This window comes from Vidua chalybeata, chromosome 6 (assembly GCF_026979565.1).
Source record: "Vidua chalybeata isolate OUT-0048 chromosome 6, bVidCha1 merged haplotype, whole genome shotgun sequence".
Taxonomy (NCBI): Eukaryota; Metazoa; Chordata; class Aves; order Passeriformes; family Viduidae; genus Vidua; species Vidua chalybeata.
Genome location: NC_071535.1, coordinates 49,063,723 through 49,090,827, shown reverse-complemented (window position 1 = coordinate 49,090,827; position 27,105 = coordinate 49,063,723). Strand labels below are relative to the sequence as shown.

General features: G+C 39.8%; 1 protein-coding gene across 6 annotated transcripts in view; it reads right to left on the bottom strand.

Moving 5' to 3' along the window:
• SERGEF (secretion regulating guanine nucleotide exchange factor) overlaps positions 1–27,105 on the bottom strand; it is a 151,443-nt gene that overhangs the window by 99,052 nt on the left and 25,286 nt on the right. Inside the window, exon 9 of one of the 6 annotated variants that reach the window (XM_053946317.1) lies at positions 26,601–26,683. The exons of the other annotated variants lie outside the window; for them this stretch is intronic. Within the exon in view, the coding sequence (XP_053802292.1) occupies positions 26,676–26,683 (8 nt within the window). The 3' untranslated portion in view covers positions 26,601–26,675. Of the gene's footprint in view, positions 1–26,600; positions 26,684–27,105 lie in introns of those variants that run through there. 6 annotated transcript variants of the gene reach the window in all.

Genomic DNA, 27,105 nt, shown 5'->3' with positions numbered 1-27,105 from the left:
TCCTTTGCAGGAGTTTATTCATGTGCAATATGACAGTTTTGCTGGTGAGCAAGAACTATTACTAAAAAATTTTTTTTGTGGCTTGGCAAATGCCAAGCTACATTGTGGTGGTTTTGGGTTGGTGTTTTGGGTTTTTTTTGGATATGCACTACCATAATCACACTAATTTACTTAATAAACCCAAGATTCCCAAAAATGGACCCCAAAATGCTTATGTAAAAACTCTCCAACAAGAAGTCTGATTATCCATTAAGTGGGATGATACCAGCCAACAGCAAGAGAAAACAAAATTAAACGTCCATCAGAATGTACAATTCATCCAAATTTCATACCACAGGCACCTATAAATATATGAGTCATTATTATAATGTAGAAGGTAATTATATTTCATCACTCATTACCTTGACCCAAGGAGGACCTCTCATCTTCAGATGGAAGATGCAATCCAGACTTGCATTTTTATGATTAAAGAACCCTGTGAGAAGCACAGCTTACATAGAGTAGCACCCTTAGACTAGCAGCTGTGTAGATGCAGAAGGAGCTCAACCTCAAAAAACTGCTGTGGACTGCTTCTTTTACCTACCAGTGCCCTCACACCTAGTATTTCACATTTAAACCCAAGACAAGCAGATAGAATCCAACAGGGCTCTTCAGGAAGGACACAGTTGGGACAGTTGTTAGTGACAGATCTACCATAACTCACATACACTTGGAAGCAAAGAGGGTATTTAGAAGTACAGAGCTTCTTTGTTCCTACCTACAATGGGATCAACAACACCAATAAGAGATTATTTTGCTGCCTTGTTACTTATTGAAGATCACCCTCAGGGCTGTCCCAGGGCAAAGAGCCTGGCAAAGCAGAGATCCTCTTGACAGTTTTTCCTCAGGACTAAATTTTACAGCTCAATTGATTTTAGCTTCCTGTGCCATGCACCACAAAACTAAACCTAGACCCTCAGAAGTCACTTCTCTAACCTCACATCTGTTCAATTCAAGTAAAGAATACATAGTGACGTCTTGGAGTTTAAGAGCAAATGAATTACTATACTGGATCAGCCCACTCCAGTGACAAGTGTTTCACAAGCACATAACAGAAACCCTCGCCAGACAGTTACACAGTAACCTACAAAGTCTATTTTTAGGGCCCATGAAAATTTATATCCCTTCAAGAGGCTACACAGATTTTTGTTTGCTTTTTTTTTTATGTGAACTTGGAAATGCTCAATATGAGCATTCAAACATCCACCGAGCCCTGCTATATTTCCTTCTCCAAAGCATTTGTTATTGTTTCTAATCAAACAAAAGCTGTGTAGGAATCCAAGGCTCTAATCTGAATTGTTACTGCTTGAACATCTGTTAAAAAATTCTAGCTGCAAAAGTAGAACAGATTCTGGTTTACATGGAAAACTACATAAGTAATAAATATCTGGCAAATCAAGAAAGCACTTTAGGGGATATAATCTAAGATGCAATCATTAAATTGCTTCTTCTTCCTGGTCTATGAAGTCAGAGTGAGAGAAAAACCACAAAATAAATCTTAGTTTTGATGTTACTTTCAATGTTACTGTGCTTAGTAGGCTGTCTCCTGGTTGATTTGCAAATCCACACATGCCCCTGGGAGTGGGATTTCAGATCATTTAGCATCATGGCAGATTTCCAGTTCTTGGCAGGAGGGTTGTTTTTCTCTAAGAATCAGCAACTGTCCATCACACTACAATCTGTGAAGTGAAAAACCCACCTCATCAGCATAAACTAAATGTATGTGTGTGTGTATGCATCACAGAGGAGTATCTGGTCTCTCTCTCTACAGCCCACATGTGAGGACTGTCATTTGCACAAGCACATACATGCCTCTGAAAGCCAACCACAAGAGGAAGTGATTTAGCTCACCTTCTGCAGTCCTGTAATGCTTTGATAACATATCATCTGCATGGTAAGCCTTTAAATGTTATGGTAAAGAACAAAAACAACAGCCCATCCTATTTACTGCTTTCTTCTATCAATGGGCAACTCCAGAGCCAAGCCCACTGTGGTCAGCTGCAGAACAGCCGCCTGTGCCTGCTGCTGGAGAGTAAAGAACATTTTCATTGTCACATAATGCTTACCAGTAAATGTATTCTAAACACCCATCAGCAAGGAAAACAAGAGCAAACAAGTTACATTTGAAACACCTTCCTGAAATGTGCTCCAGAATTTTAACAGCTCTCTATAATACGGATGATGCTTCTAAAAAATGATAGCAAATGAGATGAATGCTGCCCCAGTAAAGTGAAGTTATTCTCAGAAATACTCTGACAAGCAAATAATGAATTTTGGAGACATATTACAGAAAAGGATGTACTAATAAGTCCTCATTTTATTCTTCCTGTGTCTGTCTCTTCCTGATACACAAGAGATTGCAGTATTCCTACTGTATGGCATCACTGTGCTAATATTAAATCACAACAGATTTGCTGGCTGCTCAAAAATGCCATTTTTTGAAGGAGACAGGGAAAAGAACTACTATAATAAGAAATTCACTCTTAAAATTCAGGAATCAGACACTCCCACCCCCCTGATTCACCATGTAAACTCCTAGGAAAACTATAACCTGATCCACTGGATGAAGCAGCTCAGCAGAATGTCTGGGTCTTCACTGTTCCCTCTGCTTGAATTATACGTCCAGGGCATTGCAAAATTTACCCAAATTACTCATTTTTTTCCCAGAGTCTCATCATAAAACCTACACTTCAGGGATATAAATTCACAATTTGAGGCTAAGCATAAATCCACACAGTAAAATGGGTTTGTTTCTTGCAGCATTAATTCACACATGCACTGAAGATCATTGAATACAGCACAGCCAAGTTATCAAACTGCAGCAATGCTGTCAAAAGGAAGGTTTGGGTTTTTTTTCCTTAAATGCAAACACATCTTTTATTATTAGCTGTATACGGGTGATATGCGTTTACACAGCTCAGAAGTGGATTTAAAACCAATTTTAAGAGCCAACAGTTTCAACTTGCATGTAAACAAACATACTGCATTTCTTCATTAGCTGGAATTTGCTGCAGTCTGTCAGCCATCTGTACTGTCTTGCATTCTGTTCTCTATTCAAAGCACCACTATCAAATGTTGATGATATAATATGTCTCTTTGGAGACATCATGACTACACTATAAATAGTTTAGAGACATAAACCACTATTTCTAACAGTTGTCTTAATATCTGCTTTCTCAGAATGCATTAGGTTGCTCTATTTCTCATCCAATTTTGGTTCTCTGTACTTTTTTTTGTTTTGTGGATACAAGGAAAAAAGATTTTATTTTGGCTCTCTCAGAGTTACAGAGCAAAAACTGCAGCCTGAGCAAGGCTTTATCCAACTTCTGCACCCCCCAAATCCCGGATGCAGAGGCCAAACCCCAGAACATAACCCTGCAAATATCTGCAGTGCAGTACAAGGGTGACTGCACAGTGCACAAGAGCCAGGCTGTCCTTAAACCAGCTAGTTTAGGTGCTGGAGCCAGCCATGGAGCACCTGCACAGAGAGGTGCAGGCTGACCGAGGCACTCCCTGAAGTCACACCAACCAAACCCAGCCTGGAACCTTGCACTGTGCTGGTGCAGCTCTGTGCTGGAGCTCAGGAGTTCCCAGAGCCTTGCAGAGCCCTGGCTCGCTCCAGCTAGCTCAAACATAAGCACAGCTCTGGCTCCAGCAGTAGGGACCCCAGCACAGCCCAGTTGGTGCCACCTGTCCCCAGCCTCTCCCTGGGGTCACAGTGCCTGCAGGTGCACCCTTAAGCAGCCCTACAGCCCCTGAGCTCTGCATGCCAGAGGCTTTCCCGAGGGCAGCACTGCATCCCAGACCCTGGGGCTGCCAGGAGCCTCCCAGAAGCCGTGGTGGCACCACGAGTCCCCTCCAGCCTGCTGTCACACCCCGGGCCACTGGGCTGCTCTAAACTGCTCCAGCTCTCTCAAGCAATTGCAAGGGGACTGCAGCACAGCTGAGGACACCACCCAGACAGTTCAGCTACTGATCTGAGCAGTGTGCACTACTTTCAAACTTCAGAGGACAGGTGATAGTATCTTTAGAAGAACATAGCTCACTTAAATAAGGGACTTTGATAGGTGGCCAAGTCATTCTCTCTTTTAGGAAGTGAGGAGAACTGGCAGTGAGACAGGAAACCTGAAACACACCTTAAACCCCAATTTTCCCTCTTCTAGGGATGGCAGAGCACTCAAATATTACTTGCATAACCAGTACCACTTGACAAGTGATGCAACCACAAACCACAAAGCTACTTGATATCCACATTAGTTTTCCAAAGCAAAAGCTGCCTCTTCAAATACAGCTTTTTACCTCACTCAGTGGACAAGTTTAAAACTTTTTAGGAAGAATTTGATGCTCTGCCTTCAAGTTGACTCCCAGACTTACATCATACTTCTGATTTCAGACCTGCAGAGCTACAAACCCACTTTCTTCCAAGAGAAGAAATTTGCTCCCCTCCAAGAACAGACTCGTGGCACATTCATGCAAGACCAACAGAGCCGTCCCTGATCAGAGGTGTCAGAACTCTGAAAGTTGATTTTGGAGGTAAAATTACCAAGAAGTGAACATGCCTTATTCTGAGAGATCCATTTCAGCTTCAATTTTGACTTTCTGACTGAGGAAAGTGTGGTGAGACACTATCTAATTGTATTATCCTGTCAGCCATATACAAAGGAGAGCAGGGTTCACTGATAATCAAACCAGGAGAGTGAAAGTTTGCTATCCACTACTCCCTGATTAAAACAGACTAAAACTTAACCTGTAATTCAGAAAAGTTCTTCAGCTTTCCTACCCTCTGGATAAGTTTGGGTTTGTTTCTTTGGTTGTTTTTTTTTACAACCTAATAAATCTACCACTGGAAATCTCTTCTTTTTCCCAGCTTGTGCCTCTTTTTCTGGAACAGCAGCAACAAAAATGCCTACACCCTTGTGTCCAGATCATTTTCAGCAGAATTTCTTGTGTAGAATTAAACAAGCCAAGTTGCAGGCGTGAAAGCAAGCTGCCACAGAGGCTCACAGCCACAGAATGCTCCTACAGAGCTGCAGTACCACTGTTGCAACACGAGCAAAATAAACTCTGACATGCAACCATTCAGGGGAACAGAATACAAAAGAATTTCTTCTTCCCCTTCATTGCCTACACTTATCAGGCAGTAGGCTCAAAGCAAGGCTGGGGGGGTAAGAAAATACAGGTCTTTTTCCTTCAGGTCTGTCTGTTCCCTTCTGTTACTGAAAGAATGAAAAAAATGCAGAAACACTGTCAAAATTTTCCAGCTCTATTTTGGCACATCATCTCTCAAAGCCAGCCTGATCTAAAAATTTCAAGCATGTTTAACTTAAGAGCCCTTGACAACATCTAATGCACAGGCTATTTACCATAAATTGAGGTGCTTATTTTTGGACTTTACCTTGAAACAGCAAAGAATGTCTGTTTTGTCAGTACCAGAAAAGTTCATAAATCCTGCCAAATGTATCAATATTACATATTTCAATGCTATTCTACATACACTGCAGAGATATCCACAACTCTCTGCAAAACTCATTCAGCATTACAGATGTGCATGCTTTGAACTCAATGTGAAATCAGATCATGCTGGGAACCACTATGACTTGCCCTCTCTACATGAACAATTACTGGATTTAGCACTTTTAAGTAACTAGTGTGATTTCTAATGTACTTTAACATGTGGGGGGAAAAAAGGGTAACTTATTTTTTATGTTTCTCCTTTGCCCATTCCACAATTCTGACACACGCACAGTGATACCACTAACTGCAATAACCCTCTGGAGCTTCGCATCTACAGAGAATTTTGAAAAATCTGCAAACCTGCAAGAGACACCCTTTGTGGTGCTAAGTTTTATGCCTGAAAAGACAGAAATTTCACACTTTATCACTTGTCTCAAACATTGCTGTTATACAGAAATTCAAATTAATAGGTACTATAGGTTCAATGGCAAGCTGCATTCAGAATAGCCTTTCTACAGTCTTTGCCTTTTAACCATCTCAAACTTTTTCAAGTGGTATCCTTTCAATGCCTTCAGCTAAACTGATAAGGCACCTTGCCAGCTACATGTATAGGATGCATCACTTAGTGCTGTTCAGATTTCTGACTTCAGAGCACGCAACACCAGCAGCCACCATCTCTGCCAACAGCACTGAAGGAAGCAACAACATGGACTGTCCCCAGCCATGTTTCAACCAAAACAGATTTGTAGAACGTACCCAAGCAACCCCACAGAAGTGCTTTATCTGCCATGAAAAACTATCAGGTGCTCTTCCATTCCTTATTCTCCTCTGCATGGGGCAACTACTAGGAAGTAAATATCAGCTATTCACCCTGCATTAAGCCTTGAAAAGCAAGACTGACTGGTGATTTGCAAATATACAGCTCTTCAAACCCCAGTGATTTCATCAGGTCTGATTCCATCAGACCCACAAGCAACATGGTCTGTAAGAACAGCAGCTTTGCTGCTCTTGCAAAGAATTGAAAAGGTTCCTTGTAGCTGTCTTGCAGATCTCAAAGAAAAATAAATCCTTGGGCTATGTGCTGTTTTTCCACAAAATTGATTGTGAGGCCTTGAATTCAAATCCAAAGTAGAAAGTCCAGGCATATGTAGAAAATAAACAAATGAAAAACAAAAGCCTTATTTCTAGCACAGTTATTTGTGGATAATGCTGACTTAACATGTCAAGAGTAATTGAGGTGAAAAAGTTAGCTTTGTGCTTAAAGGTTCACCTACTGCTATGAGAAAGAAGAAAAATAAAGGGAACTTCTTCAGACAAGCAAAGATCCTTAAAAAGAACTGCAGATAGCATACATGATTCTAGATGACTAATACTGCAACTCAGAAGAAACACTCAAATAAAAAAGATTCTCATGAATCAGGACAGTCTTTTTCAATAAACATTTTAATGATGACAAAGTCACATCTGTGTCACCTCTAAGCTCGTCTGTCTCATTTTCTGTTTACCCTTGCAGAAGAACACAACATTGCAGACATCAGGCTTTTTAATTTTCCGAAGAGCAGAGCCTGTTTTTAACAAACTAATTTCAATAGCCTATCTGTCACACAGCTTGTTCATCTATTGCTACTCAAAAGAAAACAGAGGACAGGAAGAAGGGCACAGAATTAGACTTTGTCTTATAAATTTAGAGCAAAACTGTCAGCGTAAACCAATCCAACTTAATTTTATATGACCAAAGAACAATTTATGCTAGAAGATGGTACATAACTAGAGAAACTGCAGAACAAGCCCTGAAAATCAAAATTTTCATTTTAAGCCTCCAGATCAAGGGCTCTGGTTTTCAGTGCATGGATAGTTAAACTGCAGAGTAGCTTCTCAACTCATTTTCTACTTTGCAAACTTTGGAGTACAAGGAAAATAAGAACAAAGAGGAGAGGACAGCTAATTTTAGCGTTTCTGGGCTAAAACAAAATAACAACAAAGAACTACTGAACCATGAAGCAGTTTTTCCAAGCTGCTATTTCAGTTACAATCTTTATTTTCCCTAGTCAGTGCTGGAAAGAAGATGCCAGCTTCTACCCTATCAGAGTAATACAAGCACCTTATGTTATGCAGATGGCACACTGAGAGCTCTGAACTGCTTGCATAATGCTTCTATACATTTTGCTGCACCCAAAATGTGTATTATAGCTGACAGAAAAAACAGCATGATTTCTTAAATTTCCTTCTCTCTCACTGGTTGCCCCTAGTAAACTGAACTTGAGTCTTGCCTATTACATTTTAACAACTACCCTGAAAACTCATCCCTCTGACAGCTTATTATCACAGCACTGGACTGAAGCTTCATAATTCTCAGTCTCAAGCATGTGTGGAAACAGTTTTGAGGACAACTCCAAGACCTTAGGATCACAGGATTATCCAGGGTCGAAGCGATCTCCAGAGGTTCAGTCCAAACTCCTGCTCCCAAACAATTCAGCCATGAAATCTTTTCTATTCCATAAGGCTTACATGGTACAACCTCCCCAGGCAGCCTGCTCCTCTGCTTGATTGTCCTCGTGGTGGAAAAGGTTTTCCTTACATTAAGTCCAAACCTTGTGTTTCTATTTGTGTCTTTTGTTTCTCCAAGTTCAACTTCTCAATGAACCTCCTTGTAGGTACTGGCAGGCTGCTACTCTGTACCCTTGAAACTTTCTCTTCTCCCTGCTGAACAAACCTAGGAAGATTTTCGTCATGAGATTTTCACCCATCAGTTTCAGTTAAGAGTAAACAAGGTACCGAGGCAGTTACCTCCTCAAAACAACCCCCAGACTTTCAGGTCTTAAATATGTGATCTTCAAAGAAACTGTAACCATCTCACAAGAGCGGGCTTTTGAACTCTGATTTTTCTAAGTAAATGTCCCTTTTCTGTGAGTATTTACTCAGAACAACCCATCTTATGTTTTCAGCATCATCAATACTACTCTAGGGCTAAACAAAGTCTCCCACAATTTAAGGATGAATGGATTGGTTTTAGTCACTGTTTCAAAATAAAGCAAACTGAGAACAGAGGGTGAACACTGAAATTTCTCTCCTGAGTAGCAAACTGCTGCAATAAATTTGGGCAACCAAACAGAAAGCTAGAACAGAAAATGCTAGGCTGCCTTCATATACAGCAGTATTAAAATACACTGGGTTAGGTTCATAATTGCTGTTAAAGTTCACTCTTCTCTAAGGATCTATGTGCTGTTACTATGAAAACCTTCACAGGAATAAATTATGCTTTCCAAGCATTAAAAACATATTAACATGACATAGGGCATGGAAATTCAAACTTCAAATACTTACTGAATCCAATTGATCATAAACCAAATCAGTATTAGAAAAAGAAGATGGCTACATTAACTAAAATAAAGCTCTCTGAAATAATTAAGTGATTTTTCAGCCACTGTGATAACACATATTCCAATAACTTAGATATCAGTGAAAGAGTCATTTAGACACAATTTCACTTTTAGTCATTTACTGGAACTCATAACCCTCTGGCCCAATTCCAGAAGATTTCTCAAATCCAATATAAAAAAACTTCAAGTCAGCCTGAGCAGCCTATACTGTGCCACATGAAGGGTAAGCTGCCATGAGACACACACAGCAACACAGCAGCACATTTTAAAACTGCACATTTTAAAATATTTTTCAGTGCCCTTCTATTACTTTAAAGAAAAAAAGAGACTTGACCAGAAACATTAACTTCTCTCACCATTTCACTGACTGTGTTATTAGCCAATTCATTCACTTGTCCCCCATCAGACACAAAGTTGGTATGCTTATTCTTGCTCATAAGTAAAGTGTTTAATTTCTTAAGAACATTTGCATGGCACTAAAATCTGTTACACTTAACATCTCCAGCTTTACCTTACTTGTCAAATCAATAGGCCTAATTAAGCATTTTCTGCATAGCTGAATCTAAAACCGAATGTATATCAAATGACAACTAGAATATTTTATCCAAAAACATTTTAGAAACTCAGTTGAAGGTACAACAGTCCTGTAAAGCTAAATTAAAAACATGAGATTTCTTTTAAATAGGCAACATGAGGCTGCAGTCTTGCTCTTTCACTTTGGCATTAGACCCTGAAATTTCATGTTTTCAGGATTTTCAGAAAACAAGCTTTCCATACATTTTTTTTAAACCCATCACAATTACCACAAGCCATTCAAGGAAAAGTTTCCTTAACACCATACTGAGCTTCTCACAGACGATCACTGTCATCACTACCTTAAATTAATCTCAGGTATACACTTTTATACCATCAGTTTTTGTGACAGCCACCAGAAACTGAGCAATCTTACAGCTTTACAACCTGGTGGGCAACTCCTCTGGATATTGCAGAGCTCCACTGACTTGAGTGCACCTCTCTGTATCAACACTGGACTTGACCCAGGAATTCCTGCTGCATTTTGGATCTCCTGTCAAGAGTACTACAGAGCTGCGCATCATCTGCAAGAGGATATCAATAGGTTCTACACAAGAGATTTACTATGGAGAGTTATACTGCACATAGGAATGCTTACTGGCTTTTCCTTATGCCTTTCATGCTCCTCCATCCATCAGGAACCCAAGTGCTCTATTTAACCATGTAGGTTTTACCCGTCTTCCTTTTGCAGCTGTTTTCCTAAGATAAGCTCTGAACTGTGTTTTTGTTCTGAGCCAGCTCACCTGCAAAGATTGTTTGAGAACCCTGCCCACTGGGACATGACTCAGAGCAGAAGACAGGTACACAATGCTTTCTGATTTTAGCATGGCAGTGAGACAAGAGCAGCTGTACAAACAGTACTTTGAACCTTCTAGATGGGAAGATGCAGTTGGGCTTACGCACACTCAGCTGACAAAATAATTTTGCAGTCAGGTAAATCCACTGGTGCATTCCTCCTGTTCCCTCAGGATCAGAAAGTTTGCCTTGTTATGACTGGCAATGTGCTGGTCTTCAAGTTTTCACACATCTCCATCCAGTTTGAAGGAGGAGGGTTTGAAGTATCTTATAGAGGTAGAAAGATAAGAGGGGAACATTTGAGGGTTCTTCTTCGTGTAGCAGTGCTTTTACTTTGAGAAAGAGGTGGAGAACGTAACTATCAACATCTAAGTCTTATTCATTTCAGCGACTCTGGTAGCAAAATCTGCCAGGGGAAGATGGGGAAAATGTGCTGCTACATAGCCAGAGCAAGAAAAAGACTATTTAAGGATCAGGCAGGTCAGCTCTAAAAGTTTGACACTGATCCAGGGGAAATAAATGTGCTACTGCATCTCACCCCCAGGTACTGCCGTTAGCTGAAAAAAAGGATGAGTAAGAAGCCATACTTTCAGGCTTCTACAGTACAGAAGTGTCTTCTTTCCAAAAGTAGGAGAATGTATAGCACAGAGTGTCCTGGAGACAGTGACTGGCAGGCCTGAATGCTATCCCCTTAAGCTCCAAACTCACTTGAAGAGCTTTCAAATGCTTACAGCCACATGAACCTTGGAGAAAGTATTTTCTCTAATAAATAATGCACTGAAGTATCCAAAAGTTTATGGCCAAAGAGACATTTTCAAAAGAGGTAACAAAGCTGTCTCTGCAGACTGTCCCTCCCAGGTGCAGGTCCAGCACTATGACAAATGTGGACAATGTGACAGGCTCATTTAGGTGTGCAGCTCCGGCTTCCCAGCAGGCACACCAGATGGCTCTCAGTAGGTCTACACAACAACAACTCTCTTGGGCAAGAGAGCAAGGGAAAAAAAACAGAGGAAAAAGCACAGTAGCAAAATACCTCACGAGGAAACTCCAGCTAAGGCTTGTGTAATGATTACGGTCCTGCATGAGAGATCTTTGTCAAACAAATTATGAGTGAAAGCAAATTATCTGAAGTGTTAGGAGGTGCAGCTTGGACAAATGTAAAAACCACAATTTTTCTAATACCAGTTCTCCAAAATGTAAGTAATCCTCTTCAATTATATCTAGGTGTATGTAAATCACATGTAACAACAGAAACACTTCTTACATCTCTGTCTTACCATGAACTGAATTAAAAAATCTTGAAGTGGGCCATTAAAATGGCCTCATTGAGGAACTAAGCTAGAATTCAGAGATTCACTTTTGCTAGCTCAAACATAAAACTAATTTAGCTTCACTGTTCCAAGTGTTTTAATGGTTTTGATTCCTCTTCCCACTGAGTATCAGCCAACATACAGCACTGAATAAGAGAGTTAGATGGAATCCAAATATGAGTATTATTTGGTACATTAAAAATTTCTCTTAATAAATGCAAAAGCATACAACCCAAGTGCATCACAATCGTATTGATCTAACATGAATAAAAGTCTTTTTGGACTTTGCTCCTGACTCCTTGAATTATCAAAATAGAGTTTTTAGCTCCATAATTACCAAAGAAGAGAATGTTTCTCTTGCAAACACAGGACTGCACATGCAGTTTCACTGAGTGGAAGAGATGTTTTTGAAGCATGTTACCTGTTGCCAGGAGTACAATTTGAAATCCCTGTAGGAGCACAGGTTATCTAACAGAAGTTGTCAGTAAGTAAAGCAAAAGAGGAAGAGTACAGGGGGAAAGAGTACAGGGGGAAAAAAGGGCTGAAAGAGCAACTTGGAATGTATATTTAATTTCAGCAGAGGTACATCAGTAGTCCCTCACATACTTAGCATTACTATATTTGAAGTCCTCTGATAAAATGACTTCATTTGAATTCTCTCTGGCATGGCATGCTGAGCATTAATGCAACGTAAGTGAATAAATAGTCCTTTCTCACTGGCTTTCTGCCATGCTGAAAGCAAAACAGAGGCCTCACACACAAAACCAGCCATCCTTGAAGACCCTGAATACCAGCAGTGCACTCCTGACTAATTTGGCCACAAGACATTGTAGATGTCTCCATGTACCATGCAGAAAAGGAACACAGGACACTACTCTGTCCTCATTTGTTAAAGAGATGGGGATGGGGCATATTATCTCTCAAACATGAAAGAGGGGCATATTATCTCTCAAACATGAAAGACATTAACACCACATCAAATCCCACCTCATATTCCTGAACAGCTTGTCAGCCAAGTTAAAACATTTGTATTTTAAGATTATTAGACACCATCACTGTAATTCACAAATACTATCTTAATATTTCTAAGTAAAAAAACACAAGTATTTTGCTTTTCATGCTCCTCCAGGCAGTCTGCATTTCAGACTTGCTGTGGCAAGGAAAACCAGAGACAGCAAATTAATCCTGTAAGACTTCATGCAAACAGAAGAACCAGGAGAGAGCCTTCTATTACTCTGTTCCAAGCACTTTCTCATTTCCTTATGTTGCAAATCTCAACATTATGTTTTGTTAGATTTATGTCTAACATGTAAACTGAACAAAAAAAATCCTGAGCAAGTTATACAACTGACCATATAAATGCATTTCTACAAGTCTCTACATTTTTCTTAGCCCCAATTCTGTGTGACAGAGGTCCCAGATAAAAATATTGAGTCGAATCAGCAGTATCAAAGAGGAAGAAGTCGTAGGATTGCGCAGTAAAACTTTAAAAGTGACTGTCATCACACATTTCCATTATCTCCTTTGTTTAAGGTTACTTGGTAGAGTAACCATGAAATAATATTTTGTATTCTTTTAAAACAGAAGTAGGAATCAAAGCACAACAGGTGCCATGAAACAGCAAAAAGAAGATTGTGAATTTTTGGTTTCTGAAGACTGACAACATCCCCTCCCACCAGAACCTGTGACTTGCATTCCCAGTGAAAACATTATATTCACTGTGAAGCAAAAAAAAATCAGTCTGTGTGTTCTAAAGAACTTGGCATGCACTTTCAAAGTAATCCTTTCAGACATGGAAAATTCAAATTTTCAAAAGACAAACTGACACCTACTAGCTGAAGATAAGATCACTGGTAATAAAACTTAGGCTCTCAAATACCCGTATTTCCAGCACTGATAAGAATTGTTTTAATAAATGCTCTCCTTGCCCAATAATCTACTCAAGAAGATGAAACAAAGGGTAGGATCAAATAGAGGCTTCAGACTTGAATCAGTTCTTCATACATGTACTCAAGGCAGACCAGTAAAGGTGAAAAGATTGCCTTTCGCCAGCTGCTCTAAATGTAAGATGCTGAGATAGATTTGCCTCTGTAATGCTTGTAATTATGTTGCAATGCTTTCTATCTCACTTCCTGTCCTTATTTTCTGGCAAAATTTTGAAAAAAGTTCTTGTAACTGTGCTCCCAAAAGTCACAAAGTTGGATTTTTTTATAATCATAAACCAATTATTGTCTAAATGTTATAGATACAGAGCTGCTTATCAGGATGCCTTTATTTTAACTTTGTAGTGGTTAAATCCTAAAAAAAAAGCAGTAGCAGATCAAGAAGTCAAAGGAAAAAAATCCATTCACTGTTTTCTACTTCTGGAATAGTCTTTTGTGTGTTTAAGTCACAAACACTTTCCCAAAAGTACCGAAGAAAAAGGATTTTCCTTCATCCACACATTAAAAAGAAAAAAAAACACACCACAAAACCATGAGAAATCAAAATAGAGAGCCAAACAGAGAAGATACAAGCAAGGAATAAATCCAAGAAGCAAAAATCATATCCTGTACTTGCATCAGAACACGAAACAACACAAAGTACAGCACCTTGGCATACAGAAAAGCAATAAAGGAATTGCATAGTTATAAACACCAGCAATGTATCTTGTCATAACACTTAATCAAATGTCAGACACTGTATTATCATTGTCTGATCTGTTAGCCATCAATGTTAAAGTTAAATGGCTTTCATCCTTTCCCCCTCAGTATTCTCTTGTGAGGTCCAGCAGCACCTAGCTTTTTATTATTTAATTTTTTAAATTTTTCTTTCTATAGAAATGAACCATGGTCTGAGACTCCCAAGGTTTTAAATGGGTTCACATTTTTTAAATCAGCCAACAGTGGAGGCTGCCGGAAAACCTTGACAACTTCAGAAAACTAAAAAAAGCTGGACAAGAAGGATTTCCACTGAAGCAACCATCAGTAAGAAATTTGGGTATTTAATATTTGTTAATTTAACACTTGAGAGAACAACATTATGTCAAACAACATTCTGGAAAAACAAACACATCCTAAAAACTCCTTACTGCATCCTGATCTACTTGTTACCAAGGAAGGAATTGTTCACATTAGTTTTACACCTGGGAGGGGAAGGAGGAATTGTAAAAATGGGAGTTGAACTGGCAAACTGTAGAAGGAGGCATTTTCAAAATCATACTTCTAAGGTAAGAACTATCAATTTTTTTCTATCTGAGAATGAATTTTTTTTAATTCTTTTTAAAGGTTTTTATCTACTTTTGCTGACAAAAAAAGAACTGCAAGGCATAGTTTTTTTCAGTCTTTGCTGGCATCTGATTACATGCCAAATCCACTGAATTTATGGAGACCTCAGCAATCAACTGCCAGGAGACCAAGATAAAACCCTTAGGCAGGTTTTAAAAGAGGAGACAGTTTAGCATTTTTGTCCTCACAGGACTAGACGAATCACGTTTACTTTTTCTTCCCCTTCCCCCTCCCCCAAAAAAAGTTCTGTTGGTTGAATGCTGGAGTAAACGCACAGACTGTATTAGACCATTTAAGAAACAGAGTCCAGAAGTAGCTTCTGCCTTTGATAACTTCAGTTTAAATTAGAGAAAGGCAGCCAACAGGCAATTGAGAAGAGCCACTAGGTGGGAGGACAAACAGGCCCCTGTCACTGAGCAGGCTGCCCAGTACAGCAGGCTTGGAAAGCTGTGCCATGGCATCACAGCAGAAACACAAATCCCCCTGTGCTGAATCTTTGATTAAACAGGAGCTTTATAATAACTTGTAACCTAAGCACAAAGGCCAGGAGGACTGGCAGGGCCCAGAGCCTGAGTGACTCGTTGGCAAGTGAAAGCTGGAAATATCAGGCAAATACAAACAAAGGCCATCACAGGAGTAAAAGTACAGGCACAACCCAGGTTCAAACCAAATCCAAACCCTCTAAATTAAAAGCAGGGAGAAGCAGTCTGCTTGCTGGCACTACCTTGGTGAGTTTATGGCCTCACAGTGACAAATGGGCTGGAAAGAACCAATATTACAACACAATAAACAGGTAGTGCTGGCATCACTAAGCTCTCTTCCTTCTCATTCACCTGCAGTAACCTACCCAGTAGTGCAGTATATTCTCTATCTACAGAATGCATACAGGCAGTATGCATTAAAGAGTAAACTTTGCAGCAGTAACATTCATCTTAAGGAGACAGAAAAACAATGAACAAATAACAAAGTCACTTTCACTAATACAAAAAAATAAACCATTAAAAAGACTGATCAAATTCCTGTGAGGGTAACTTAAATTATGTATTTCTCCTTGACTATTTTTCTATAAGATTTCAGTTTTACAGAACATGCCAATAAAATTCACCAACACAACTGAAATAGGAAAGATAAGCAGCATTTACACCAGAAGTTTCTTGACCTAAAGTTCTGGGGTCAGCCAGGTAAAAAACAATTACTCTAACCTCAAATCATCATCATTTTGGCATTACTTTCCCATCCACAAAAGGAGGTATGGATGAGATTTCTTTGCAGAGAACACTGCAAATTGATAGCTTTGTTCCAGTTCACTACAGTTTCTTATTGATTTTCTCTCATTTTAGCCTGCATTGATTTGTTAATCCCTTCTCTGTAACAGTCCTAATGACAAATTGAGAATGAAAAACTGCATGCTTTAGGGCCTCTAGCTTCAAACCATATTTTCACTTGAACTTGGAACACGTTCATGCACTTACCCTAGGTTAGATCTGATTCACCTTAAACTAGGTTGGGTGCATTTTACACTGAAACCTTTCTGTTCAGGCTTCTCATGGATGAACGAGGCAACCAAAATCACATCAGTGAGGCAGAACTGGAGTTCTGTCACTTCCAAGTTGCTGCTCACAGAGACTGTCTCAAAACCAAGTACATTTTAAGTAATTTTGCAGCACTGCCCATGGTTGATTAGCAGCATGCATCTGAAGGGCATTACTGAGCAATTATGGCACTGCCTGGTGCAAAGAAATCCTTCCAAGGAGCAGAATCACAAGTTGTCTCTATGCTGAGAGCAGCAGTCATGGTGCACTGTTACTAGAACAATCCATGCAGAAGGATGGGACCCAGCCAGTATTTTTAATTTAAGGAATACAGTATGAGCATGAAGAGATCAGAGATTTACAAAGTAACTTAGATTGCTTAGATTCTGCTACCAATAAGCTCATTAAATAGAGCTGCCAATTTGGTGTCATTGTTGGGGCCTCACTACCCACAGCTGATGCCTGTCTGCACAAGCCATGGCTACTACTGCAAGTAGTTTTAGTCTCTTTTCATTTCCTGATACTTTCAGAGATCTCCAAGTGAGATACTCATTTGGAATTCTAACTGCAACACACCACCAAATTGAAAATTAATTTATGACTTATGAAGACTAAGGCTTGCCCAGAGTCACATTTGTAACACCTCAGTCATCACATGCTGGGTGAGTCTCCACCTCCTGACTTTATCCCATGTCAGTCCTCTCCTACACCACCACATCTGTCAGGAAATTGACCTTTCCTGGTCTCCCATACAGATTGCAGAGCAGCCTGGCCCTGGCTGCCACCTCACTGCTGCAGTACAACCCCAGCAGATCAATTTTGGTCATTTTGAACCAAAATTATCTGCAAAAGTGATACATGGAAAGCCTCTAGTGTGTACCCACACAGCATGTGCTCCCTGGCACGCAGAGGCAGCGTGGGAGTTCTCCTTTGCCATTCCTTTGGTGTGACTTTGGTTTCCCATCTCCCTCCATGCAATGCCAGCTGCAGGGAAACTGGCAGGGGTGGCAGGAAGGACAGTGCTGGGAACCAGTATCACCTCCTCTTTGCTTTCCAAAAATTACAGACACAGAGTTGGTGAGCTAGGCTCTGCTCCTAGCACACTGCTATTCTTAACTTGCAGAAATGACTTCGCAGTGCATGTTAAAGGTCTCTCTACGCAGGCCATAAGATACTCTTTACAAACCACAGTCATGTCTTAATGGGATAAGAAAGGCACAGAGTAAGTGGGATGGCTACCTAGGCAAAAAGTGGCATTTGGGTTGCAGCAGTTTGGTACTGCTCTCAATTTTCTGCTTATGAGAACAGCAGAGAGAACTGACTAAGCTAATAAATCCTGTTCCCTCATTGCCTGTGACATGACTGTGAACTCTCAAGTTCTTGCAGTGCTGCCAAGATTAGTGTTACTCTCCTACATAGGGCATGCAGAGCACACAAACCCACCTAATCAAACACAGACTTGCTGCATTTTGTATGCAGACTGTAGTTTCCATCTTCTGTTACATCCTGTTTGGGTTTCTCCCCCTTAATAATAATTTTAACAATTTAGTCTTTTATTTTCATCCTTAATTGCAATTTGTCACTCACAAAGTGAGCTGTACTCGGAACCCACTTCTCTGTGGCCTTTATTTCCTTTATTGTCTCTTGAAATTAATTGATAAGCCAAGAACTTGATGCAAAAATATTAAAGGGACCATCTCTATATTAAAATTTTCATCATTGCATCGCTAAAACAGAATAACAAAATCAATCAAGGAAAATTCAACAATGCCATTTCTCAAAAGACATGGATCAAGACCAACTCATAAAAGACAGCAGTTCATAACTGGAAAAAAACACCAAACCAAAAAACTCACAACACACACCAAAGTATTACTTGCTTAGCAAATGAGAAACTACACATCACTTCAACTTTTTTTTTGCATTTATCTCCTTCCTTAACACCCAAAGGGGGCTTTTTTTTTTAAGCAGCTTTTTGGATCAGTTACTTCACACATATTCTCAAACTTTGAGCAGTAAAATCTGGTTTAGGAAAGTTCAACTTGTTTCTCTCCCACAAAAATACAAACCTCTCATTCTGAACATTCAAATCAAAAACACTTATGGTAGCCAGTCAAACAAATAATTATTTTAAAGCCACACACAGAGCATAGAGGTGATATATAATATTAGGTTATTTCTTTTGATGCCCCTTAAAACCTCAACTGTAGGTTTACTTACAAAGAGGCCTCTAACAAATTTCTCTTATAACTCAAAAACAGTTGTCTTTTTTTTCAAAAGCAAAAGGTTCCATTTTCACTATTATTGTGACTATGTGTTAAGGTAATAATGTATATACATTAATCTATCAGTTATATAAGCAATTGTCATCATACTGATACCTTAGAGGCAGCTAAGATACCTTGTAGGCAGCTGCTTAATAATGAATGGGGAAAAAGAAGAAAAACAAGAATATGCTAAAACCAAAGCTACCTTTCAAACGCTTAAACAAAAATGACATCTTACTGCAACTGCACTGAAAAGAACAGCAATAAGCTTTGACTGCAAAGTGCCAGGAGAACATGGGTATTTATGATGCCATTGCTTGAAAGAAAAGAACCATACAGAGGATCCAAAGCAATCCGTATTGTACAGGATGAACCTGCACACTGGAACCATGGGCCACAGCAGGATCAGGATAAACACAGTAGGCACATGTTGACACCGGTCTATCAGTTACGTTCATTCCCTGACACAACTAGTCCCTACATCCATCATCAAGATTCAAGTTGAGTGATGATTATTTTTTAATTTCCCTACTGAAATTTCAGAGATCCCTCCCCAGAAAGCTGTGATCTAGCACAGTTTGCCTTGAGTAGAAAAGGACATGATGAAAACATGGCTCCATGTGAAGCCATGCATATCCAAAATAACTGCAGTCCTTCCTTCCACCCAACTTAGCAAGAAACATTCAGCACTGCACAGACACTTCTCACTTGTTTATTGCTGCAGCAAATGTTTGCTGCAATGTGAATGACATGCTGAACATACCACAAACAGTAGAACAATAGCTATTAAAGCCAAAAATATCAAACAGACTGGAAGAGCATTTTGACAAGGAGGAAACATTAAATGAGATCTTTGTAGCATTTGCTAAATAGAGAGACTCATCATATTTCAGGCCATTTGTATTTAATTATCCTTTCATCTGAAGAGCACTGGATGAATGCGTATCAGATGAGTCAGATGTTCTGAAGAGGTCCCATCAAGGACGCCCCACAACACAAGAGCACTGCCTGCAAAATGCCTCACACAACTTCTCAGTGCCTTGGCCTATTCCATGTTGGTTAGGCACCAAAGCACTGAGAAGAAAGCAGCAAACAGACCTGCAGTGGCAAAATACAAGAATTTTAAACACATTCAACACCGGGAACCTCCCCACTTTTCAACCTGCCAGGAAGACACACTCAGATTAATGGATAATTATCTAAAATCAAGGCTTTTGTTCCTTCTTTGCTTCATTTTAAAGGAAAAAAAGTGCTCTTATTTCTCAAAGTCAATGTTTTCAGTTGAAGTCAAACTCACAATGGAATAGGTCATTCACAACACTTCAAAAATCAGGTTTTGAAGTGGCAGACACAGACATTATAGCAGTGTCAGTTCAATGAAAGGAGAATTCCTGGTCTTCAGTGGAGAAAGTAGGCAGGTCATGGGCATGGAGACAAGGAGCAACACAGGGGGTTAAATCTGCTGTGCTGTCCTTGAGCTAAACCCATGTGTCTTTTATATTGTCCTCTAATCCTTAGATTAGTTTCTCCACTTTGGCTTTAACAATATTAACTGAAGTGCAGAGGCAATCAGCAGATCACAGCTTTGCCAAAAATTCAGTTGAATCATTAAAAGTGATTTATAAAAATAGACCATGAATAAAAATCATCAGTCCTAATCCTCAACTGTTAAACTGTCTCTCCGCATTTATCACAAAAACTGGAATTGTTAATTCAAGGTAAACATGGAAAAGATCTCCTCTTCTCTATGCTCCTTGCAATTCAGCTCTCAAATCTAATCATGTCTCCATATGATAACAAATGGAAAAAGGGGTAGCTTGTGTGTTAACAAAGAACAGCTCATTCTACATAAACTACATACTGCAATTGAAGGCATTTTCAAGTATAAATTCTAGCTTTGGCAGTATTTTATAATCTTGAAGTGAAACAATTTAGGTCCTTATTTTCTGTTTTTCCTTTTTTCATTAACACAGCTCCTCCTAGGATGCAGATGATCCCCTTAAGTCATCTTTATGCTGTTATCTCTGCAAAGAATGATGTCTGCTCCAGAACACTGCCATTGCTAATCACTCAAATCAGGTCCCTCATAGGTCTATAAGGAGGAACAGCGCTGAGGGCAGCAGAATAAAGATGAGATTGTTGTTCCTCTTTCTTTTCAAAGAATCTATCTGAATACATCCCTTCACTTTCATGCATCACTTGTCCTGCCAAGGATAAGTTCCACTGTGCAAAAGCTGCAGCTGCCTTGACTTTGTATTGTCCAAGAAACAACAGAACAATGTACTTGAGACACTGCACGCAGCACAGATGAAAAACAGTGTGAAGCAGCTTCAGAAATGGAGCTGTCTATACATAACTAATGACAAAAAGTAGGGACCCCCTTGTCAAAATGAGGAAAGTTGTCTGAGACTCAGAGGAGTTAAGTGACTAAACATTAGGGCAGCATCATGGGCTCTGGGGCCTTAGACAGGGTCCCTCAGGATGGCATCCCTTCCCTCCAGTGTGTCATCCACACAGTACAGCTTGTGTGTGTCAGAAACTTGCTGAGGATGCCCTCGAACCCACTGTCCTTGTCACTGACTAACAGCACTGGTCCCAATACCAGTGCCTCAGGAACACCACGCCCCACTGACCTCAACCCTGTGACTGCGGGGATCGAGCCACGGAGTCACCCACACCTCAGATCCTCATCTCTTGGATTTAAAGACAGGATGTCATGTGGGAAAGTGTCAAATGCTTTGCACAGGTCCAGGTAGATGATGTCAGTTGCTCTTCCCTCATCCACCATTTCTGTAACCCCATCATAGAAGGCCACCAGATTTGTCAGGCTGGTGGCCAGATTTGCTGTGGTGAAGCCTTGTTGGCTGTCCTTTCCACAGTTTTCCACATACCTTAGCATAGTTTCCAGGAGGATCTGTTCCATGATCTTGCCAGGCACCCAGGTGAGACTGACCTATCTATAAGGTCTGCCGGTCTTCCTTATTTCCCTTTTTTAAAATCGGGGTTGTGTTTCCCTTTTTCCAGTGGGAACTTCGCTAAACTGCCACAGCTTCTCAAGTATGATGGATGGTGGCCTAGCCAATTGCTCTGTCAGTTCCCTCAGGACCCATGGGTATATCACATCAGGTCCCATGAACTTGTGCATCTTCAGGTTCCTTAAATGGTCTCAAACCAGGTCTTCTCCAAGAGTAAGCAGTGCTTCACTTCTTGTCCCTGCCTTTGCCCTCTGCAATGTGGGCCAGGTGGCTGGAGAAGTTTTGGGTTGGTTGATTGAAACTCTTCAGCCTTTTTTAGAACAAGGCAACTCTTTAGAAGTTTCACAGGTACTCTTTAATACCTTGCTGAAGTTTAATGCCCTGGATGACTACACTCTGAGAGTGGCACCTGGACAGATCATTAATCTAATTTTAAGCCAACAAGGCTACACCTTAAACAAAGCCCACCTTCTGCCTGTTTCCCCATCTCTGCTTTCCTGAACACATCCCCTTCTTCACTCCCCCTTACAACTCAAACTGGAGACTACTCAAGGAGCACAAGAGATCAAGAGTAAGCATAGTGGGCAGAAGTTCTCCATCAGCCATCAACCTCCTGTCTCAAACACATCACAAATTTTTGTTCCTGCCCCCACAGTACTGGGAATCTCCACTCTTCTCAGCTGCAATACAAGCCAGGAGAACTGTTAATATGGCTGTGCAAGCCTCTCCCATGGATCAGAGGGACCACCAGTTATGATTTGTGGGGTGCTGGTCTGGAGTTTCAGACAAAAGTAGTGCTACACCTGGGCAAAGTCCCACCTCCTCTGTTCAGCTGCACTGCAGGCACATCTTACACCTGCACACATTGATACCTGAGAGAATTTGGAATCTTTTGCTAAAGCTGATTCCACCAAGGAAAAAATCAGCTCCTGAATGCAAAAGCCTTTTAAAAGAAATAATTGAATGTTAATAATTTCTGAATTTACAGGAAGAGCGAGCAAGAGCTTGTGCTGCAGCATTTGAAAGGGCTCTGTTGGGAAACTGTTCTGATTATTTTAATGCATTAAAAAAAAAAGGGGAAAAGAAAAAAAGGTAGGGTGTGGAAATGGTAATTTTCTTCTTTACCTGAGATGCTCCATTTAGGCAAACAACTGAAACAGGGATGTTACACAGCACCAAGAACTGTTCAGATGCTGTGCTCTGCTGCCCACTGGGAACCACCATATGCCTTCCAAGCTGCCCGTAGTCCACTCTGCCCCAGGTGAACACCTTGCCAGCTTCTAAACACAAAACACATTTCAAGATTACTTATTCACCAAGTTCCTGAAACATGTGGATGCCAATTCAAAACCAGAACTTTTTAATGCATCTTATCTACAGCTTCAAAAGCTGGTGAGAAATTATTTCTGGGAACAGAACAAAAAAAAAACATTAAAAACTAGCTCAAGATATTATGTTATACTTCTGTGAAGCTACTCGTTCTTTATTAACTTATTTTCTAGCAGAATAATATCTGAATGATGGCCTGGGCTGTAAATAAACCAAGTCAGTAAAGCTGCATAACCTAGATATTCTGCATACAATAAATACACTTTGGTTACACAAAGGACATATTTCAGGTTAATGGAAGCACAAACAAAACAGCTTATTTTGATACATAAAAGATTACAGAAAAGAGATTTATTTTCTATTCCCATTCTTTGCCATGAACAATTCATTGCATGACCTGCATTTAACAGAGTTCTATGTTTTCATGATAGAAGTTACATTCTGTCACTAGTGTTAGCAGAGCTATAGCCTTCAGGAGACATCTGGTTAGTCAGGAGCACTAGCACAACTGCCATTAAGCATTGGAAATGCACTGATTTGTTTTCACAGAAATCACACATTGGCCAAGGAAAGGCAACTTTAAATGAAATCACCACCTTATGGCTCATCCTTCTCTCCAAGGGTTATTATTCCAAGTGCACTGCTGCAGGACTGACACCCAAAACATTCTCCTGTACGGATAACATCCATAAACATCCTTCTTACCCTTGCTTCCTTTGAATTAAAAAAAAAAAAAAAAAAATCATACAAAGTAACAGCTTTGTTTTCTTAATGAAGTGACTAGGTCCCTCTGCAGATAAGCCTGTCCCTTCTGGGCTTAAAATTAAACAAGTTATATACACACAGCAGAAGGTAAAGTCCTCAACGTGGTTCTAACTAGAAGCATCAACCCACATTCCTGCCCAGAAAGAAACCTGCAATGACCTTGAGTTATGTACACACTTCAGCCAAGCCTCAAACTGCTCTCCAGAGTTGAACTCAAGACATCATGTTTATAGACCAAAAGATGTATCGGGGGAAAATACCATCCAGTCCTGCAAGTCAGCTTGCACATGCCTCTCCCTGCCCCACAGAGGGGTCAGGTGCAGGGGGTATGGTCACACTACCCAAAGGTGACAACTGAGAGGTTTCTAAACTGATGCCAAAACACAAACCCTTGGAAATCTGAACATCTCCCTTTTCCTTAGGGTGCTGTTAAACTGTCTTGATAGGGACACTGCTGGTTTGTAGAGTTTAAGGTGATAATGCATTTTGTAAATGAACTGGAAACCTCAGTTCATATATAGGAAAAGTATAGGCATTTTCCTTGGAAATCTGCTGGCAGTGTTATCTTTTCACTCCAATCACTGCAAGTTTTTCAGATGCATTCTCTCAGTTCACTGATAATGCTTCCCCTAAAATAATTAAGTGATAAAATTAGTTGTCCTTCTCTCTCAAGGGCACAAAGCTTTTTTCCTTTGCAGCTTCCTCTCAGTTCAGGGAAAAGCTGAAAACAGTCACATACTATATTCAATACAAGTGAGGTCTTTTAACACAGTAGCTACGTTTTGTTAGGTTAAAGGATAAAAATTAATTTCATTAAGAGAACTACTAGTGTATCTTAGATTAGGAAGACAGTTTTGGGTTTAAAAAACATGCCTGTTCTAAAGTTAGTATATTTACTTTGCAATTTACATAGATCTCTGCTAAAAATATCTGCAGCTGCAAAAATGTACATAACAAATTTAAATATAGAGTAAGCTTCAGGCTTTTACATCACACCAGGTTACTGCACTTCTACAGAACCCTATTAGTGGACTGAGAAATGATAGGCAGGCTGCTCTATTTTATATTAACTACAGGAACTGAGACTGAGTTTTATGAAATCTAAAGCCAGAAATCATTTTTGTAACATCCAGTTAGATCATTAATATACCACAGGCTCTCAAGCCCTACCCAGACACTGCTGTATTGATCCCAAGGACTATAGTTGAATTTAAGCATTTCAGCTCTCAGAAGCCAGAAGTATCAAGTGCCACAGGCAAAAACACCAGCAAGCTGCAAGGCCTCTGAAAAAGCAAGCTTTGAATTGGTAATACAGACCCAGATCCTCACACAGTCTACAACACCAACTGTACACAAAGGCAACAAAGGTTTCTCTCAACCTTTTGGAGGAAAAATCTCCTTCCTCAAATGAATCTGGTGCTCTGTCTGGATGCAGACATGAACAAGAAACACCAGCCACTCACAAAACAAAAGTGAACCTTTGCACCATCCCACCAGGGCACTGCTCCAGTGCAACTGAAGACTGCAAGCATATATGAAGGATTAAAAGAGCAACAATGCTTAGCTACAACAAAACACCTGCCATCCACAGATTCTATTTTCTTTCACTGAGCAAACCAGCAAAGAATCACTTACATATGCAAAACCAAACAGAACCCTTAGCAGAATGTAAATTATTTCTGTAAAACATGAATGTAAAATGTTTCCAATTACAAACACAGACCATTGCAATTTAACTTTTTCTTTTTTGCTACAATAAGGGAAACAAGTTTCAGGTGGTTATTAGTACACAAGCATGGAGAACATTAACTTAAAATTATTAAAACCAGATAAAATAATTTTTGCTTTTAGGAAGAATTTTTTGAATGTCCAAAGATGAGTTAAGCAAACAGTTCCTTCTCACTGCTCATCAATGCAGTTCTCAGTTCTTTTGAGACACATTACTTCCCCAGACTTGTTCCTGTTTGCTGAGCATTCCCCATCCCATGCTCAGACTCCTGCTAATAGTCAATAATTTCCATTTTTTAGCCAAAAAACAACCGCCCAGGGATCCTTTAACAAAAAAAAAAAAAAAAAAAAAAACCAAACAAACAAACAAACAAACAAAAAAACCTCAAAGTACATAAATCTGTCTTTTCTGTGAGAGAAACTAACAGAAGCTGATTTAGATGTGCCTTTTCAATGAAATACTGATTATACTTTCTGCAAACAAACAAAAAAACCCCAGTCTCAAGTGGATATTTCAGGCTGAGGCAAACACCAATGCGTGGAAAATTCCGCCAAAGGTTAAAGTCTCGTCAAAATCCTAAGGAAAAGAAAGCACTAAGCTATGACAGAAAGCACTGAGCAATTGTAATGGGAGGTATAGCTATTGTGCTGCTTATAAAATAGATGGTATTTTATAATGTTCTAAGAATATTTGAGAAAAAGACATTAGTCATACAGAGTAAGGAGGTTGCAGGATGAATTACTTAAGAATGAAGGGTCATGTAACGAGGAGTGTTGGTCTAATATTAGACTAGGACAGATTTTAATTAGAAGTCAAGAAAACATACACAGTGATGAGTCAACTGGACAGAGTACATCAGCATGGAAGTGGCTGAGGCATCAGAAAATGTGATATTTCATACCAGACTCAGTGCAGGAAGAGGGCACACAAAAGGCAGGAGTTATTCTACAACTTGTGTAGAAAGAAGGGTACAATATTGGAAAGCTTTTCCAGTTCTTCTAAGATACTAACAATGCTTCCTAAGACCTGGATCTTCCCATGTTCTGAGCATGGTACCTCCTCATTTCAATTCCTCTACTGTGAACATCCACATTGACCCAGATGACTTTATAGCAACTTTTTATTTTTTCACCAGGCAAATGCTACATCAAATGAAGTCCAGAGGTTCAATACCATTTGGAATTAAGGAGTAAGAGATATAAATTCATGCATCCTGTGTTATTCCAGCTTACAACCTGAACGAACTACACGGTACAGGAGCTCAGAAAGCTGGAAAAAAAAGACAAAGGAAAGAAGATTTTTAAGAAAAAACTTTCTGACAGCTCCTTAAGTAAACAACAGTATGCTACATTGGTTGAGATTCTACATGATCATGCAGATCTGGTTTGCTCGTGCTCTTTGAGCTGTAAACACAGCAGTGTGCATCAGTGTACACGCAACAGCAAATCACTCAAAACACATGCTCACATCCTTCACAGAATACAGATGAAGGTACGTACATATTCAAGGGCTTGAATACAAACCACTCTCTGAAAGGTTCCTCTGCATTTTCTTCACATCATCCTTGTGTCCTCATGTATAACAAAGCACAGACAGTTGAGAATGTCCTCAAAATTACAAGTTCATAGGCTTCAGAGTACTGCAAATCCAGCAACATTGCATAAAGCACTTCTAGTTGCTTCCTGTCTGAC